We start from the raw sequence: 18912 nt of genomic DNA on the forward strand, positions 1-18912 counted from the left end.
GCAGCAGAGGGGAAGGAGAGGCAGGCTGTAAGCTGGGCTGGGCTGTTTGCAAAAAGGCTTTCAAACAGCCTTGCACTGTGCTTTGGCAGAGTAGAGGACCATGCTTCACCAGCATGTTCCCTGCAGGGATTGCACTGGTGAAGTAGTGGGGAGGAGACCCTGCGACCCCTTCTTCCCCAGCCTCCCCACCCCCTCCTCTGTGTTTTAAAAAACCCAAATAAAATGTGTGATTGGGAGAGAGTGGAGGAAGAACTGCCCCCTCCCACTGAATTGATTCAGGGCCCAGTTGCAGGTCATGTCAGCTGCAGATTAGCCCTAGTGAGGGCTGATCCAAAGTCCCATACTGCAGAGCCGTACTCCATACAATAAGGTAAAGGTAAAGGACCTCTGGACGGTTCAGTCCAGTCAAAGGTGACTATGGGGTTGCCGCGCTCATCTTCCTTTCAGGCCAAAGGAGCCGGTGTTTGTCCGCAGACAGCTTTCCGGGTCATGTGGCCAGCATGACTAAACCGCTTCTGGCATAACGGGACACCATGACAGAAGCCACAGTGCACAGAAACGCTGTTTACCTTCCCACCGCAGTGGTACCTATTTATCTTTTTTAAAAATAGTATTTTTATTAATTTTTCAACAAGAGTAACAAAATATAATAAAAAACAAACAGTAACAAATGCAATAACATCCATAAACAAAGATAATTATACATAAAACCATATCAATTCCATAAAGTGGGATTCTCTGAATCCTCTGACTTCCCTCCCCTCCCATTCCTGGTTCCCTAAATTTCTTATCAACTGCATATCATTTCTACTGTACTATTTCTAAAATTTACTGTACTATTTCTAAAATTACAAGTGTTCTTAAAATCCTGCCAATGTATTTATCTGTTTACAATACATTTGCAAAAACATAATAAACATTTCCCATTCTTTTTAAAATTTATTGTCATCTTGATTTCTGAACTTTCCAGTTAGTTTTGCCATTTCAGCACAATCCATTAACTTGGTTTGCCACTCTTCTTTCGTCGGGAGTGCTTCTTCTTTCCATCTTTGGGCGAACAGCATTCGAATGCGGTATCTATTTATCTACTTGGACTGGTGTGCTTTCGAACTGCTAGGCTGGCAGGAACTGGGACAGAGCAACGGGAGCTCACTCCTTTGCAGGGATTCGAACCACCGACCTTCTGATCAGCAAGCCTAAGAGGCTCAGTGGTCTAAACATTGGCATTATTTACTCAGCTAGAGCGAAGCAAGTTAAAATGTGAGGCTGCAAATATTTGACAGGAGCCTATCATATAATGGCCGCCACATGCTAGTTAATTTTCAACATGTTGGGAAATAAAAGATCAAAGGCAAATTCAGGAAACATCATTCCACATGTTCCTAAACAGTCACAGCAGTAAGTGAATGACAGCATCTGTTTTACTAAAGATCTTGAGTGTGGGTTTGTTTTAATATTCAAGTGTGGTTGCTGACAGAGCAGGAAAAAGGGCCATCTCAGCTCTTCTGCCGTTGACTGTGTCACTTGTGTCAGAAAACAGTGCAGCTTGCCTTGGTGTGGAGATGAACACGATCGCCTGCTAGATTTCTTCATGCCAAGGTGCTGTTACAGGTTTCGTTACACGGTCTGGTTAAAAACTTGGCAACCCTGTTTTTGAAGGGTTCCGTCTGCAGTGCAAAATGTACAGACTCCTGTGGGTCCCGGAATAAGTGATGTTTCTGCAAATTGATTCTCTTGCTCTAGGCAGGTTCAAGCTATACCGGGTAGCACTGCCAGGCCTAGGGCATGCCAACCGCACCTCCTTGTTGCTTGTCTCTTTCCCTGTTGTCGACTTTTTCAGGTTGGTTCCATCCATCTCTTCAAAGTGGACTTGGATAGGGTGGAGGGGGAAAGAGGAGCCAGAGGGGCTTGAAATGCACCAAAATGGGGCAGGTTGGCAGGGGGGGGGGATCGTGCCAAGCCACCCTAGAGACCTAGCCCTGGTTTGAAAGCAGAAACAGTAAGAGGTAATCAAATGGATTTCCTACTAAATGGCAACATATGAAGGTGTACCTGATTAACTAATAGCAGTGATCAATTTACGTGTGACTTACCCATATTTGTTTTGAAAATTTTACAGATTTTATCTGTGTTTTAGTAGTGGTTATTTCACACACGCACACAAAATAGTTTTGCAGATTATAGCTGTGTTTTATCTACAGTTTTATTGTGTACACTGCTTACGAGAGGTCTTGATTAGGCAGCTTAAACAGTGGTACCTTGGGTTACATACGCTTCAGGTTACATATGCTTCAGGTTACAGACTCCGCTAACCTAGAAATAGTGCTTCAGGTTAAGAACTTTGCTTCAGGATAAGAACAGAAATCAGGCTGCGGCGGCGCGGCGGCAGCAGGAGGGCGTTGGAACCTGAGGGCGTTGATGTTGGTTGGAGTTGAGACTTAGGGCTCAGCTATACAGCTGCAAATATAACGTTTTAAGCGTGCTTTAAGTGCATTATGCAAATGTGACACTAGATGGTGACAGTGAGCTAACGGCAAATTCAATATATATTTTCTTTTTTCTTTTTTAAGAAGCATTTTCACAGTATTTAAAGAAATATATATGTCTAGTCTCAGCCTGTTTTGCCATGGAGGGGTGGTTCTCTTTTATGTTTTGCATGACTGTTTATAGTATACGTGTTGCTGTTAAGCTGCCATGCACTTCGAGCTGCAGGAAGGAGCAGGGGCAGAAAGACTCTGATAAAATAAATAAATATTACCACTAGCTAGCACCAATTTCTTTCTTTAATTTCCATTTATTATATTCATATTCTGCCCTTCTTTGCAAAGTTGCCCAGGGTAGCAAACACAAAAAGGTGTGTATTGGAGGTGGGGAGATAATAGAATTTATTATAAAGTAAAGGTAAAGGTACCCCTGCCCGTACGGGCCAGTCTTGACAGACTCTGGGGTTGTGCGCCCATCTCACTTAAGAGGCCAGGGGCCAGCGCTGTCCGGAGACACTTCCGGGTCACGTGGCCAGCGTGACATGAATTTATTATATTGGGGCTCAAAACCCAACTTTCCATAGTTATATAGTTTAATCACACTCAAACAGAAACTTTCCCAAGAGCTAATGCGGCTCCTTGAACAGCCAAAGGTTGACCACCCCCCTTGCTGTAGACTGAGGAAAGCCTGCAAATAGGTTCCTTAAGCTGGGAGACCACATTATGAGTTCTGCACAAGGGGTCCAGTGGCGAATTCAGGTGCTCCTAGACTGGCAGTATTTTGCTGGAAGGATTCTGGGTCATCCTGGAACTTTAGGTTTGCCCAGTGGATTAAAGCTCTGCTGCAAAGTTCAATAAACTTGCTCTGAAAAAAGGGAAAGAAACTAACTTTTTGCCTTTTGGAAAAGTGATGGGGAAATGTACTGCAAAGCGTGGGACTGATGAATGATTAACAAGAAGGTGTGTAAAAAAAACAATTTGCAAGCAAATCAGTTTGAGTTCAGGATGCAGGGTGATGGCGCTGCAACTGCTCTGTAACCAAATCAGAACGAATGCTTGGTAAATACCAGACATAAGGTAAAAAGGTTAAGGACCCCTGGATGGTTAAGGCCGATCAAAGGCGACTATAGGGTTGTGGTGCTCATCTCGCTTTCAGGCTGAGGGAGCCGGTGTTTTTCCACAGATAGCTTTCTGGGTCATGTGGCCAGCATGGCTAAACCGCTTCTGGCACAACAGAACACCGTGACGGAAACCAGAATGCACGGAAATGCTGTTTACCTTCCTGCCACAGTGGTACCTATTTATTTACTTGCACTAGCATGCTTTTGAACTGCTAGGTTGGCAGAAGCTGGGACAGAACAATGGGAGCTCACTCTGTGACGGGGATTCAAACCGCCAACCTTCTGATCAGCAAGCCCAAGAGGCTCAGTGGTTTAGACCACAGCGCCACCCTCATCCAGATGTAAGGTCTCTGTGGACTTGTGGTTCTTTTGAGGGTGTCTTCTGCAAAATGCCATTGACATCATAACAGCACAGCTGCGGTGGATTTATAATGGACTGTCCACACACACCATCCTGCTCTATTAGATGTTCTGCGATGCTTCCCCAATTTTATTACATTATTGCTGTCAGAAGGGGAGCTATAGCACAACCAAAGCGAAACCACAGAAAAACCTGGAGCATTTGTGGTGCGACCATTTTTAGGATTTCAGCACAGCGTCGTAGCGTGATAGGTGCCTGAGTGTCATGCCATTGGGTGCACAAATTTTGAGGGGGGGTGAACCCAGCACCCCCAAGAAAGTGCCCCCAGTGTAGTGTGGCCCTGTGCTCTTCTCTGCCTGCCAAGGTCCACATTGATCAGTCAGGTTCCCTCCTGTGTGGGCGGGCAGACGGTTCAGCTTGGCCCGGTTTTGCTCCCATGGGGGTGAGGTTGCTTTGGCAGCAGTGACCCCCTGCAGAGTGCCTGCACACCTGCCCTGGGTGCCAGCAAAGAATGCCATGCCACTGTTTCAGTAGGAAGCTGCAGGACATCATACCCCAGTCCAAAATTAAACAGCATTTATACAACCATTTTTATGGGATGCGGGTGGCGCTGTGGGTTAAACCACAGAGTCTAGGACTTGCCGATCAGAAGGTCGGCGGTTCGAATCCCCACGACGGGGTGAGCTCCCATTGCTCGGTCCCTGCTCCTGCCAACCTAGCAGTTCGAAAGCACATCAAACTGCAAGTAGATAAATAGGTACCACTCTGGCGGGAAGGTAAATGGCATTTCCGTGCGCTGCTCTGGTTCACCAGAAGTGGCTTAGTCATGCTGGCCACATGACCCGGAAGCTGTACACTGGCTCCCTCGGCCAATAAAGCAAGATGAGCGCCGCAACCCCAGAGTCAGTCACGACTGGACCTAATAGTCAGGGGTCCCTTTACCCTTTTATACAACAATTTTTAGCGGATGCAAAAATTTAGGGTTTTGTAAAGTTTATTATTATTTCATTTTATAATAAAACAGAGACAAGAGTTGTAAAAACTGTATTGAAAGCAAGATTGTATATGTGCCCTGGCGCCATCATAAAAAGGATGCCTGGAGGAGTCCATAGTGGTGCCCACTCAGCTGCTGTTGGACTCCAACTCCCATCATCCCTGACAATTGGCCATGCTGGCCGGGGCTCATGGGAGTTGTAGTCCAACAGAAGGCACCATATTGGTTGGCCCAGGACTCTAACTGCTGTGCAAGCTTTATGCAAGCAAAGCAAAACAAATGCTCAGTTAAACAGTTCATCTAGAGGAGCCAGTGTTCATTATCTCAGTTTCACTGTGTACATATTTTGCCTTTAATGAGCACATCAGTGCAACATTTTGGATCCTGTTAGGGGTTAATGGCAGTCGACTGGCCAGAACTCAAGGTAATCAAAGACCTGCAGGGATTAAAATTGTTTAGGGAATTACCCAGGACTCAAGTCTTTTTACAAGCTTAGCTGAAAAAGGAAGAGAGAGCAGAGGAGACATTCAGGTAGTGTGTGGTCCGATCTTGGTCTGAAATGGAAACTGAAGCCAAGATGAATGATAGCATCAAGGTAGGCAATCCAAGGTTGTGCCTAGTTTATTGTCTGAAATGCACTTGCAAGAATAGAGAGGAGAGCTGTAAAGAGAGATAGGACCATGTCTTGAAATGGGGCAGTTTTCTGGGTTATTTATTTTGGCTCAAGGTCCCCCCTGTTTCTTGTTTCTTTCTTCCGCTCAGCAGGTCACTGCTGAATATAACAAAAGTTTCACTTAGACTTCTTCTAAGAAAGAAGTACATTCAGTCCTGTTCTTTCCCCCGTTGTCCTGGTTTTGTGTCCCTCATAAGAGATCCTTTCATTGCTCCAAAACTGCAATGGCTTCATCCCAAAAGAAACTCTGATATGGGTTAGATTTGAGGAGAGAAGCCAATGGATTTGCCACTAACAGGATCACCGAGGTATGGATAGCAACAAAGCCATAAAGATGCCACAAGACGGAAAGAGATGGGAGGGAAGATCAGAATTGTAAACGGGGAGAAAAGTCATCTAATGGGAATGTTAAAAATCAGAGCTTTGGGTTGATGCAAAGATGGGAAGCTTGCTTGGCGCAGGGAATATATGACGTTACATTTATCTTACAGTCATGATGACTAGAAGAGTCCTTTTTCAAAAAACATTATAAAGAATGTTGGGATTTGCAAGATTCTAACTTACACACACACAGCCTTTAGGTTGCATGCCATCAAATCCTAGATTGTAGCATGTTTTGGGTTGCTGTTTTTTGTTTTAGTTTCTTTGCTGGCTCGCTTTGAACTAACAGATCAAGCGATTAAAAGCATCGCACTGTACAAGCATTCTGAAAATGCTGCTCCCTTTAATGACCTGAAGAAACGTCCAAAATAATTGTGTAACCAGGAGTTCAGGGAAATCAAACACCTGACGTTCTTTTAAAGCATTTCTTGGCATGGAGCTCGCAGGACTTTTGTGTATTGTATTTTTTCCGGCAAGCAGATTTTCATAACCGATGCTGCAATGGGGATGGTGTGTGTGTGGCGGGGGATTGGGGGCATGATATCTCTCCCGTGTTGCACCTAAAACTTTTCCTAAAGGAACAGCCAGCACTTCCAAATCGCAGCACTTGGTTTGTTTATTTGAGGGCACATCGAGTTAACGAGCAAAATGCCGGTCATCATTTTTGTGTGTGTGCATGCGCATGTGTGTAAGGGGGCTTGAAGCTGCTGAGAGGCAAACTGTACACCTCTGCAAGGCATTGCCATAGAATCAGAGGATCACAGCACCATAGACAACTCTCTGCACATCAAGGACGGAATTTGGTACTATGGCACCTTGTGCTTGCCCCAAATTTGGCGCTCCTCCCCCCTCGTCCTTGCACCCTGCCAGGCTTTGGGAAGGAGGTGTGAGGGCTCTGGCAGGGTCTTAGAGGCCACTGACCTCCTTCCCAATGCTGGGCAAGTATCACCTGGGTTTTGGGAAGGAGATGGGTGGACTCTAGGACCTTGACAGAGCCCTCACGCCTCCTCCCTGTAGCCACGCCAATGCTTCTCAGGTGCCCTCTCCACTCAGCGCTTAGTGTGGGCGAACTGGTTGTGCTGCCCTAAAATTACCTCTGTGCTCAGTGCGGGGCCTTCTATGCATGATGGAGGAATGGCGCCTCTAATAAACAGCTGTTCAGACGCCACTTAAATATCTCGAGCGAAGGAGAGCCTTGCCAAACAGCTCTTAGCATAGGACATTTTGCCTGATGTTCAACCAAAATCTGCTTCCTTTTACGGCTCCCGCCTCCATTTACCCTGCTGCTTTCCCTCTGGGAAACTTGATCTTTAGTGCGGAATTGGAACAAACAGCAACCGGGTTTTCCTGCAGACTGCTGTTAGTTCTGATTTAGCGCTAAAGAATGGGTTTCCCAGGGGATGGTGGCTGAGCAAAGGCAAAACCACTTGGACCCATGTATAGAAAGTGAGAGTCAATGGAAAAAACCCATTTTCTAGGTGTGGGACAAGCCCATAGTCCCCACCCATTGGGCCTAAGCTGGAAAAGGTTGCCCACCCCAGTGTACAGTACTGTTATGGTACATGTGTAATATTCCCATTGGGGAGAACAGTGTTGCCCTGCTCTCTAAGCAGTTCCTGGGGCAGCTCTACACTCTTGGGAAGAGAAAGTGCCAGTGGAAGCCAACACTGCCCTACCAATCTACGTAGCTGGGCAGGCTTGCCTAAATAGAAATAGTTTTAGCAGGTGCCAAAAAAGAGTACACCTACCTGTTGTCAGTTGGTGTTGTGGACTGGCTGGATGCAGAGGAGTGGTGGAAGGAACCAGACAGGGAATCCCCCAAGGGACGAAAACTCAAAGCCTGGAGATTGGTGGTTAGAGAGAGAACAGTGGGAAGAAGAGGTGTCAAAAGCTGAAGAGGTTACAGGGTTTAGTGAGCAGGGAGAATCTGTGGCAGAGAGAAGTCCAGAATCAGAAGATGAAGCAGGAGAGGAGGGAAGCCAAGAGGCAGAGATGAGGCAGGTTGCTGAAGAAGCCAGGGTGTCACCCCCTTCTGCTGCGACAATCTACCCTCCCTGCCCCCAGTCTCCCAGAACCAGAAGAGGTATGAAGAGGGTTGAACAGAGACAGACAAGGCAAAGAAGTCTCAAGTTGCTTGGGAAGGACTTGGGGGAAGAGGAGACTTAGAGAGCTGTGGAAAATGAGGTTCTTCAGTCCTCGCAACTGCCTCATTGAGGCAAGATCTACTGGGAGGATTTGCTGTGCCCATTCTGCCTGAGCTGTTTTGTTTCTTTGAATAAAGAATAAACTTCATTGAGACCTTGTGAGTTATTGCTGACCTGCTCCTGACTCCCGCCTTGACGGTTGGCAGGGAGTCCCAATGTGCAGGTGCTGCCACATGGAAATATTGATTCTTTACAAAGGCAGAGCAAGTCTTACTTGGCACCTGCAACCAGCTCTGCAGATTGAAGCGGTCGAGTGGGTAAGGTAAACTGGTCCCGAGTTGCTAAGAGCTTTACATACCGATAATAACAACTTGAACAAGCAGCTGTCTCTCCTGAAAACCAGCAGACCTTCTCCCCAGAAATTGGCACTGCAGTCTCAAGTTGCCTTCAGCCATCATCTCTCTTTCCTCCTCTCTCCTGTCTCTTCTAAAGTGGAAACTATTGTTTGACAAACCTAGACAGCATCTTAAAAAGCAGAGACATCAAAGGTCTGTATAGTAAAAGCTATGGTTTTCCCAGTAGTAATGTATGGAAGTGAGAGCTGGACCATCAAGAAGGCTGATCGCCGAAGAACTGATGCTTTTGAAATATGGCACTGGATGAGACTCTTGAGAGTCCCATGGACTGCAAGAAGATCAAACCTACCCATTCTGAAGGAAATCAGCCCTGAGTGCTCACTGGAAGGACAAATCCTGAAGCTGAGGCTCCAAGACTTTGGCCACCTCATGAGAAGAGAAGACTCCCTGGAAAAGACCCTGGTGTTGGGAAAGGCTTTCAAACTGCACAAGGAGAAGGGGACAACAGAGGACGAGATGGTTGGATAGTGTTCTCAAAGCCACCAGCATGAGTTTGACCAAACTGCAGGAGGCAGTGAAAAACAGGAGTGCCTGGTGTGCTCTGGTCCATGGGGTTACGAAGAGTCGGACACGACTAAACGACTAAACAACAACATTGTTTGATTCTCATTCACAATCCTGTGCCCTCCCCTTCCCAACACCCAGCTCTGATAGGTATCTTATCGCTCAAACTCAACAGACAGATGGCCAACTAACTCCCAATCATTAGCTCTCCTCCCCTGACCATTATAGGCTATTATCCTTACAGCAGGGTTATGGGATGCCACCTCACATCTTTTTCAGGGGGATCTGAAACTTCCCCACTTCTTTTCAAGGAATGTAATTGAACCTAACCTTAAATAAAGCTATCCCACTTCCTTTTCCTCTTCTTCCTATGTGAAGCAGCTCCCAGCAAACAGAAAAGCCAGCAGAAGCCATTATTCTTTTGGACTAAATAAGAGAATGAACTTGTATTGTTGAGAGAGAGAGAGAGGATCTCGAATGTATTGAGTCCAGAGATGTACGTGGGTTTTGTATTTTAATCCAGAATAAAGAATCTTGGTGTGCTTATTTAGGCAAGAATCTGTAGGATCAGGGACACGGGTGGCACTGTGGTCTAAACCACAGAGCCTAGGGCTTGCTGATTGGAAGGTCGGCAGTTCAAATCCCTGCGAGGGGGTGAGCTCCCGTTGTTCGGTCCCAGCTCCTGCCCACCTAGCAGTTCAAAAGCACGTCAAGTGCAAGTAGATAAATAGGTACCGCTCCGGCAGGGAAGGTAAACGGCATTTCTGTGCACTGCTCTGGTTCGCCAGAAGCGGCTTAGTCATAATGGCCACATGACCTGAAGCTGTCTGCAGACAAATGCCAGCTCCCTTGGCCTATAGAGAGAGATGAGTGCACAACCACAGAGTCGTCTGCGACTGGACCTAATGGTTAGGAGTACCTGCAGGATCAAGACATGGAGAAAATAGAGCCGTTTCAGCAGTGTACATGCTTTGAAGCTCAGCATATTTCCTGTCTCTTTCTGGGTGGGGGTCTCTGCGCACATATTAAGATTAGTGATGAACACATTGAGCCCAGAACAGTATAATTTGCAATGTGCCTGTTGAATTACAAATCCACTGGCATAAACATGGATGGAAATTAGGAACAGAGAAAGCTGCCTTATACTGAGCCAGCCTGCTGTCTCATCTAGATCAAGATTCTTGTGAGTTTGGACAGGATGTGTTTGTGTTAGGCTGTATGCCTCAGCCCCTTCTAATTCCTGAATCCAGCAAGGGTTAAAATCTAATAGAGGATGCATTTGTCAGAATCGCCAGGCCAGCTCCTTGGTGACTTAATAGTCCTCTAAGTATGGGTCCGTATAGTAAAAGCTATGGTTTTCCCAGTAGTGATGTATGGGAGTGAAAGCTGGACCATCAAGAAGGCTGATCGCCGAAGAACTAATGCTTTTGAATTATGGTGCTGGAGGAGACTCTTGAGAGTCCCATGGACTGCAAGAAGATCAAACCTATCCATTCTGAAGGAAATCAGCCCTGAGTGCTCACTGGAAGGACAGATCCTGAAGCTGAGGCTCCAATACTTTGGCCACCTCATGAGAAGAGAAGACTCCCTGGAAAAGACCCTGATGTTGGAAAAGATGGAGGGCACAAGGAGAAGGGGATGACAGAGGACGAGATGGTTGGGTAGTGTTCTCGAAGCTACCAGCATGAGTTTGACCAAACTGCGGGAGGCAGTGGAAGACAGGAGTGCCTGGCGTGCTCTGTTCCATGGGGTCACGAAGAGTCGGACACGACTAAACGACTAAACAACAACAACAAAGTATGGGTCGTTAGTGTAACAAAGGAAGTGGCTTTGTGCCAGAGGTGTGTGTGTGAGAGCTGGGCTAGAAGCAGGATGCAGGCAGGAACCTGAGCGAGAGAGACATCCTTGATTTATGCTTGAATCCAAGGCTGTGGTTATGGGAAAAGCAAGACCTTCTTGGGGCCTCAGGGTCTTCATAGGCTGAGGTTGTATATATGTGTAAATAAACTATATAGCCTAAAAACACTACCATCTCCCTCATTCCGGGGAAACCGAATCCCGGGTAAGTGCCTGGAAGCTCTGGAATTGTAAACTGCCTGGAGACTGGGATAGCATGCAACAATATTCTGGCAGGGTTTCAGACAGGGGGCACTGTCCATCACTGAAGTTCCACTGGTGCAACAGACCGATGGAATGCTCTCTTCATCATTTGCCCCTTCCACCCTTCCAAATCAGTTCCAGGTTCTGGGACCCTCTGAAGTAGTCTGAAGCATGCAGCAGGAGTAGAGGAACTGGAGGTCTCCTTGGGCAAGCAAAACTCTGCCTTCACAGTGTTAGATGCAACCCAGCCTGACCTAGAGATGCTGGAGACCTTGAACCTGAGACCTTCTGCTATGAAGTTATTTGTTACCACCAGATTTCAAAGTGTCTGAATTATTGCACATCACTGAAGTGCATCTGGGGAATGTGGCACGCACAATGCAACATTCTTTCCCAACACATGCATCACGGTATCATGGCATTTTATGATCGGTTGTGATCTCATGTTGTTTGCTCATAATCTCGTTGTTTCAAACTAAGAAAACATTTTCTAAAATCATTGAATAAGGGCTCACAATGCTTTGAAGAATTATGAAACTACTAGAGTTGACTTATGAATGCGCTAGTTTTTGAGTGGCATCATTAATCAATGGGTTGTCGCTGATGCTAGAGGCACTCAGAGTAGATCTATGGAAATAAATGGATATGGCCAACTTAGGTTCATTATTTTCAGTGGGTCTTCTTTGAGTAGTTGGATATAACCCAGTGTGTTTTAGCTATGTAACTCTATTTCCCTATATTGTCATATTCAGGAATAACGATTTGATTAGTTTACTCAAAGAATCATCTTACTCCATATGTGTCCACACAGTCACTTTGATCTGCAGAATTGGCACTTTTCCAAGTGAGGCCCTGAGGACTGGCTGTCTTCCTTTGTAGCTTATAAAAGCAAATCAACATTGGTGGCTGCCCTTTTTTACTACAATAAATAGTTCTGGTATGATTCCTTCTAGCTGGAAGAGAGTAGTAGTAGTAGTCATGCCCATTTTTAAAAAGAGTCAAGCCAATGACCAAGGAAATTATAGACCTATCAGCTTGCTGTCAATTATGGGTATTTATGCATGAACCAAGATCAATAGTTTCTCTGTGTCCTACGTACATCAGGTGTGCCTAAGAGCCCAATCCTATGCGTGTTTTGAGACGTCAGTCCCATTGATTTCACTGCAGATTATTTCCAGGTAGGTAAACTGAAAGCACCATGCATCCATAAGCTGTACTATGCAAGCTTTCTGACAGATGAGTCCCTGTTGCTTATCGAGACGGAAGAGTGGCAGGGAAGTCATCACAGTGCAAACACACTGGCGGGAACATTGGATTGGCTTCAATGATGGGTTTGCACCTCGCTGACTTCCCTGCCACCTCATCCCACCCTGTAAACAATAGCTACCCACATGCAGGGAATGTAGTTTATTAGCTGTGTACCCCACCACCCCACCCGCAAGCTGTTATTGCATACCACTCTATAGTATTTTTAAACTTAGTCTTGTACGCTTCTTTTCATCTTTTCCTTTAAAAGGATGCTGGGACAGATACAAATAACCATAAGGAAGATTCCGCAGCCGATTCAAAAAGCACAATGAAAGGAGCTAAGGAGCCATCTATATTCTGTATGAGCAAGCTGAAGGTAAGAAAAATGCTATGACTCTTTTGTTGTAGATGGATCTGCGCAGACCCCTTGAGAAAGTTGCTGAGCACCTAGGAAGCTTTGTTGACTTTCCTTTAAATCCTTTAAATTAATAAATATTGTTGAGTTTCCACCTCCTTTGCAAAGGAGAGATGCCCCTTGCATAATTTGCACACAAATGGTTGTGTGACCATTATCCAAATACCTGAGCACATAGAAATTGGAACCAACGGCATGTTAAAGGGGAGAAAAGCAGACGTTTGTTATCTGCCCTCCTACCTCAATTAAGTAGCATGAAGCAGAACAGTCAGTGTGGGCTCCAAGAAAACCTGCAGTACTCAACCCAAGGATTCTAACTTAAGATAATCATTAACTCAACAATTCAAGAGCAAAGCAAGAGAGGAAAACAGGTTTTTTATTAACATAAATCAAGCAGTATTTGCTAACCAGCCCTTACATGGGATAGGTAAAGGTAATGGTAAAGGGACCCCTGACCGTTAGGTCCAGTCATGGACAACTCTAGGGTTGTGGAGCTCATCTCACTTTACTGGCTGAGGGAGCAGGTGTACAGCTTCCGGGTCATGTGGCCAGCATGACTAAGCCGCTTTTGGAGAACCAGAGCTGCGCATGGAAATGCCGTTTACCTTCCTGCTGAAGCGGTACCTATTTATCTACTTGCACTTTGACGTGCTTTCAAACTGCTAGGTTGGCAGGAGCAGGGACCGAACAAAGGGAGCTCACCCCGTCGTGGAGATTCAAACCACCAACCTTCTGATCTGCAAGCTCTAGGCTCTGTGGTTTAGACCACAGCGCCACCTGCGTTCACCCGCGCGCATTGGATAGATAAGGAGTGAGGAACTCTTCACAACCAAGGGCCACATTCTCTGCTTGGTAACTTTCCCATAAGCCACATGCTGATTGTGGGCAGGGCCAGAGGCAAAAGTTGGTGGAACCTTGGCTGTGGTTCTTCTTACTTTATATGGTAGGCTGGTCCCATTGGGACCAATGGGGTGGAAGGCAGGGAATAGATGGAGCCAGAACCAATTGTAGATGGAGCCACCTCAACCTAGTGTTGCCTGCCTCCTTTACATGGTGCAAGACTGAAGCCAAGACTATGCCTGCCCTAGACTGGTTGTAAGTAAGGCGGCAGGTAGGCACAGGCTGGATTTACTTGTTTAGTATAAAAGTTGGGCTTCTAACCATTTGTGTCCATAAGCCTTATCTCATCTTTTAATCCCCCCTTTATCTTTTAATTTGTTTATATGAGAAAACCAGAGGAAGGAGCAAAGACCACAGTTTATCCGGTTTCCTTAAGGGCACCGCTTCTCGAGATTTAAGTGCTTGGCATCGACTCCATAGGCATGGGATAAAGGAAGAGAAGGACAGCCAACTGAATTGTGTTCTGGGTGTCAGGTTTATGGTCTGTCTGTGGTCCCAAGCAGAACTAATGGGATTAAGGCTTATCAGTACTGGATTTCCATGGCCTCTTTAAGTTTTGGGATTAAACATGACACTGTTGTTTCTCACTTTGTGTCAAGTAGATCCAGGGTCGTTCTCAGTGTCCTATTAGGGAGGACAGGAAAGGGGGCAATATAACACAGAGAGAAAGGGTCAATCAGACTCAGAGAGAAGAGGTAATTTTGCATGCACACATGGAAGGGGGCAATCACACACATGGGGAATGAAGCAATCACATACCAAGAAAAGGGCAATTTCACATATACCTATGGAAATTGTTCATATGCACAGAGAAAAGGGCAATTATATATACATGCACACTCACAGAGCTTGCCAACTGTCAGGAGCTGGAGTCAGAAGCAGGTCAGCAATAAAGCCACTGCTGTCAGTGAAGTTAACTTTTTATTCAAAGAAACCCTGTGATCACAGCAACTCTTCCCAGTAGGTCTTGCCTCAAGGAGACAGTTGCAAGAACTGAAGGGCCACGTCCTCCCAGCACTTTCGGAGGCTCCTCTTCCTTGTACTTTGTCGCATTGTCTCTCTTCGCTCTGCTCTCTTCATTCCTCTTCTGGTTCTGGGAGACCAGGGAGGAGGTGACCTGGTCACACCAGGAGGGGGAGATTCCCTGGCCTCTTCAGCAGTGTCCCTCCTCTCTGCCTCTTGACCCCCCTCTGCTTCTGCCTCTGATTCTGAACTGCTCTCTGCCATAGCCTCTTCCTCCTCACTAAACCCTGTTGCCTCTTCAACTTCTAACACCCCCTCCTCCCATTCTGCTCCCTCTTCTCCCTCTGGCCACTCATTCTCATCCCACCACCAAGCCACTGGCTCTAAGCCTTCTTCCCCTGAGGGTTCCCCAGTTGGTGCCTCCCACCACTCCTTTGCATCCATCCAGCCCATGACATTGACCATCAAGATTTGCAAGTGTTGCAAGATTTGTGTGTGCATGTGCCTAACCCCATTCCATTTGGCTACAATTGGATGGAGTCAGGAGGTGGAGCATATGAATATTCTTGCCCCTCTCCATACCTTTCCACCCTAAACTACACGATAACATTTTCACCAGCCCTTCGTTTTGCAATTTCAAGAGCTCCACCATCTTCGAATCCCCCTAACAAGGTCCTATTGTTGATTTAATGAGTTCTCCACATTCTCTTCTAGGTCTTTCTGGTGTCACTATCTTTTGCTTATCTCGCCAAGACCATGTCTGGGGCTTACATGAACAGCATGCTCACACAGATTGAACGGCGGTTCAACATCCCTGCCTCGTTGGTTGGTGTGATAAACGGAAGCTTTGAAATGGGTATGCAAGTGAAAAGGTTGATGAGAATTCAACCATAGCTTAACAGGCATGTCTAAATGCATAGAAAGACCAATCCAGGAATAGTGGACATCCTTTTTTCCTGGCAAGGTCCACATCCCTTCAGTTGTAACCTGTTGAGGGCCAAATGCCTTTGATTGGCAAAATCAGAGCAATGATAGGTGAAGCTAGAGACAAAAGTCTTCTGGGCTATCTAGAATAAAGACCACTCTGCTTTTATCTTCACCATGGCTACCTTGCATTCCCAAACCTATGCAAGTCTTTACAGAAATAAATCCCATTGAGAATGATGGGGGATCACTCTCAAAAGTATATGCAGGGTGTATAAAAAGATTAGTACAACAGACCAAAAGAGCTACTGTTCTGGAAAAGAAATGAAAGCTCACTTTAGTGAGCTACATGCTAGGACGGTGCCACTCAGAAAAGTCCAACCTTGAACTGAATTGAGACAATTTGGGATGAATCCAGATCAGGTTGAAGAAAGTCTGGATTGTTCTGGAGCAGGTTGGATTGACCCGAATCGATCCAGAGTGATTGGTAGCTCAAAACACTCTCTCCGAGAGCCAGACAGGTTGTCACCAAATTGTTACAAAGCGTGAGAATAACACCTTATTAGGAGAACACTATTAGCTCATTCAATGGCTAGTAGCCACGATTGCTATGTTCTTCATCCACAGTCAAAGGCAGTATGCTTCTGAATATGAATAGCTGGAAACTGCAGGAGGGGAAAGTGCACTTGCACTCAGGTCCTGCTTGCACACAAGAAACAGAATCCCCATCCTGGACCCAACAAGATTGTGGAGGCAACTTCAAGGGGGGGGGGGCATTGGATGAGGTGTTTAGGGCAGCCAAATAGCTTGGACTGCCTTTGCCTAACTCTCCTACTGAGACTGATAGGACTGAAGAGTGAATAACTTTGGACGGATGATAGTCTATGTTCTCTATTTCCACAGGCAACTTGCTGGTAATACCCTTTGTGAGCTACTTGGGATCAAAACTCCACAGACCACGCATGATCGCCATTGGTTGCATAGTTATGGGTTTCGGATGTTTTCTGATAGCGCTACCTCATTTCTTGATGGGCAGGTAAATCCCATTGCTCATACTTCCGAGGTATACCTGTCTATCTGCTCCTGTTGGAACCTTGGGCTCTTCTCCTTGAAACCGTTATTTCAACACGGAATATGCAACCCCACCCCATTCATCCCATGCACACCTGAACATCAAATTAAAGGGGAAGAATTAAGAAATAAATCTGCAGAAACAGTTAGTAAGGGGCCTCTGATTAATAAGATTTTAATTGTAATATCAGTGTTTTTCTGGTGGGAGAGTTGTATGTATTTGTATAAAATCAGTGTAAACATTTAAGAAATACATTTGCAGATGTTATTAGAAAGGTATCTTTAATACGAGTTTTTTGGGGGGAAGTTGTATGCTTGTTGGTATCTGTCTCTCTTGAGAGCAATGGATTGCGCTCCCCAAGTTGAAGGCATACAGCTGCAGAATCACAGCATCTGCTGTGGTTGCAGAGACTGGTAACTCACCACTGCTGCCTCCCATGTTGTTTTTGTTGCATTGGCAGCACAGAAGCAGTTTGATCATGGAAGCAGAGAGAATGAACAATGTCCCAGAACACAGCACATCACAAGAGAAAATACCGTATTGGCCTGAATATAAGCCACACGTTCCCCCCCCCCCCCAAATTCCAACTGTGAAAAATTAAAGTGCGGCTTATATTCGGAACCGAGCTCTACACGCACACCTTCCGGGCCTACCGCCCTGAACAGGGGATGGGGCAGCTTGGGGAGATAGTGCCAAGAAGCAGGCTCACAGTATGTTCAGAACCAAGCGCTGGCGCTGGCTTGGGGAGCGAGGCGCCAGCCGCCCCCCATTCAGGGCAGTAGTGCCGGGAGGCGGGCTGCACCCACAATTAAATCTTGAATTTTAAAGTTGCAGCTTATTTGTGGGTGCATCTTATATTCGGGCCGATACGGTATATGGAATGTTTGCACATAATGCAGGGAGTTGCACAGGTGGTTTTTGAAGGCTGATGCAAAAGCATGTGGAACTACCAACAGATCATTGCAGCCAATCATCCAAAGGGATCTTCTCAGTTATGGATCTTCTCAGTTTTGCACCCCCTTGATTCGGCACCCTATGGGGGGGGGAACTGCCCATGCCATCCTAAATGCAGTGCTGGTTTTAACAGATAGGTTTCCTAGAAGATGGGCACCTGAGCATAGCTGATCAGTAAATCCAGTGCTTTTTTTTTCTTAAAAAATGTTTTTTGACACAAGAAAATCACCATTTTATAGTTCAAATCGGGGAAAATAAATATAGTAAATGGACAAAAGTACAAAGATTCACAAAATGTTTAGGGGTATGCGTCCCCCCCAGAAAAAAGTACTGAGTAAATCTGTATAAAAGGATGCTACTCTCATAACCCATAACTACTGATCTGTTTCTGTAATGTGTAGCCACAAGGAAATTGTCACTCAGTCAGTCACTCAGTCAGAACATTGGTCTATTTAGCTCAGTATTATCTATTCATGAGTGGCAGGAACTCTCCAGGGCCTGAGACAGAGATTCTCTCCCTACCAGACCTGGAGACACCAGAGAATGAACCTGGGACCTTCTGCATGCAAAGCAAATGATCTGCAACTGAGCCACACTCATTTCATGTGTACATTTTATTCTGACTCCACAGGTACCGCTATGAAAACTCTCTTTCTGTATCTGAAAATTCTTCAACCATAGCTGTTTGCCTTGCAAATCATAGCCAGTTTTCCATGGCGACCGAACAACCCTCAGAAGGTGAGGTTCCTTCCTAGATTCATTTTTCACTGTCTTTCTTTCTACTGTATTACCTTTGTAGATGCCAGCTTTTGTAGTGTTTTTGAGGCCTACTCTACCTGTGTCTAGGGTTGGCCAGATCTGCCATTTTGGGTTTCTCTCGTTTTCTCCAGCCTTTTCCAGTCTTCAGCTGAGCTTTCCACATTTTTACATCGATTTGCACTTTTTAATTTAAAAAAATGTCCTCATGAGAATCCAGCATTTTTGTGCTAATTTCTCCTGCTATACATACACGTTTGTGCACAATTTTGCCTAATGTATACATTTTGGGCAAGCCATTTCCCCTAAAACAATGCATTGTTGTATGTTAGAGTCATTGATGTATGCATTTATATGTACACATTACCACAGTAAATGCATTTTTGAACATATCACTTGGCTGGAAAATTGCCCTGCAAAATTCAGTATATTGTTTCAGAAAATGCAAATTTGGTTAGGTCGACTTTAAATGAGAACTGTGTGACTGGTGGCTGAGAGTTGGG

General features: G+C 45.7%; 1 protein-coding gene across 6 annotated transcripts in view; it reads left to right on the forward strand.

Moving 5' to 3' along the window:
* Positions 1–1370: 1370 nt before the first annotated feature.
* SLCO1A2 (solute carrier organic anion transporter family member 1A2) overlaps positions 1371–18912 on the forward strand; it is a 43938-nt gene continuing 26396 nt past the window's right edge. The window contains exons 1-5 of one of the 6 annotated variants that reach the window (XM_083700296.1): positions 1371–1398; positions 12694–12801; positions 15418–15559; positions 16531–16663; positions 18285–18391. In XM_083700296.1, coding sequence (XP_083556422.1) covers positions 12754–12801; positions 15418–15559; positions 16531–16663; positions 18285–18391 — 430 coding nt within the window. In that variant the 5' untranslated portion in view covers positions 1371–1398; positions 12694–12753. Of the gene's footprint in view, positions 1399–5442; positions 5555–5798; positions 5941–12693; positions 12802–15417; positions 15560–15813; positions 16149–16185; positions 16324–16530; positions 16664–18284; positions 18392–18912 lie in introns of those variants that run through there. The other 5 variants (XM_083700294.1, XM_083700295.1, XM_083700298.1 and 2 more) reach the window with 5 other exon arrangements.

The sequence above is a fragment of the Podarcis gaigeae genome (assembly GCF_964106915.1).
Source record: "Podarcis gaigeae genome assembly, chromosome: 10".
In the NCBI taxonomy this organism is placed as follows: Eukaryota; Metazoa; Chordata; class Lepidosauria; order Squamata; family Lacertidae; genus Podarcis; species Podarcis gaigeae.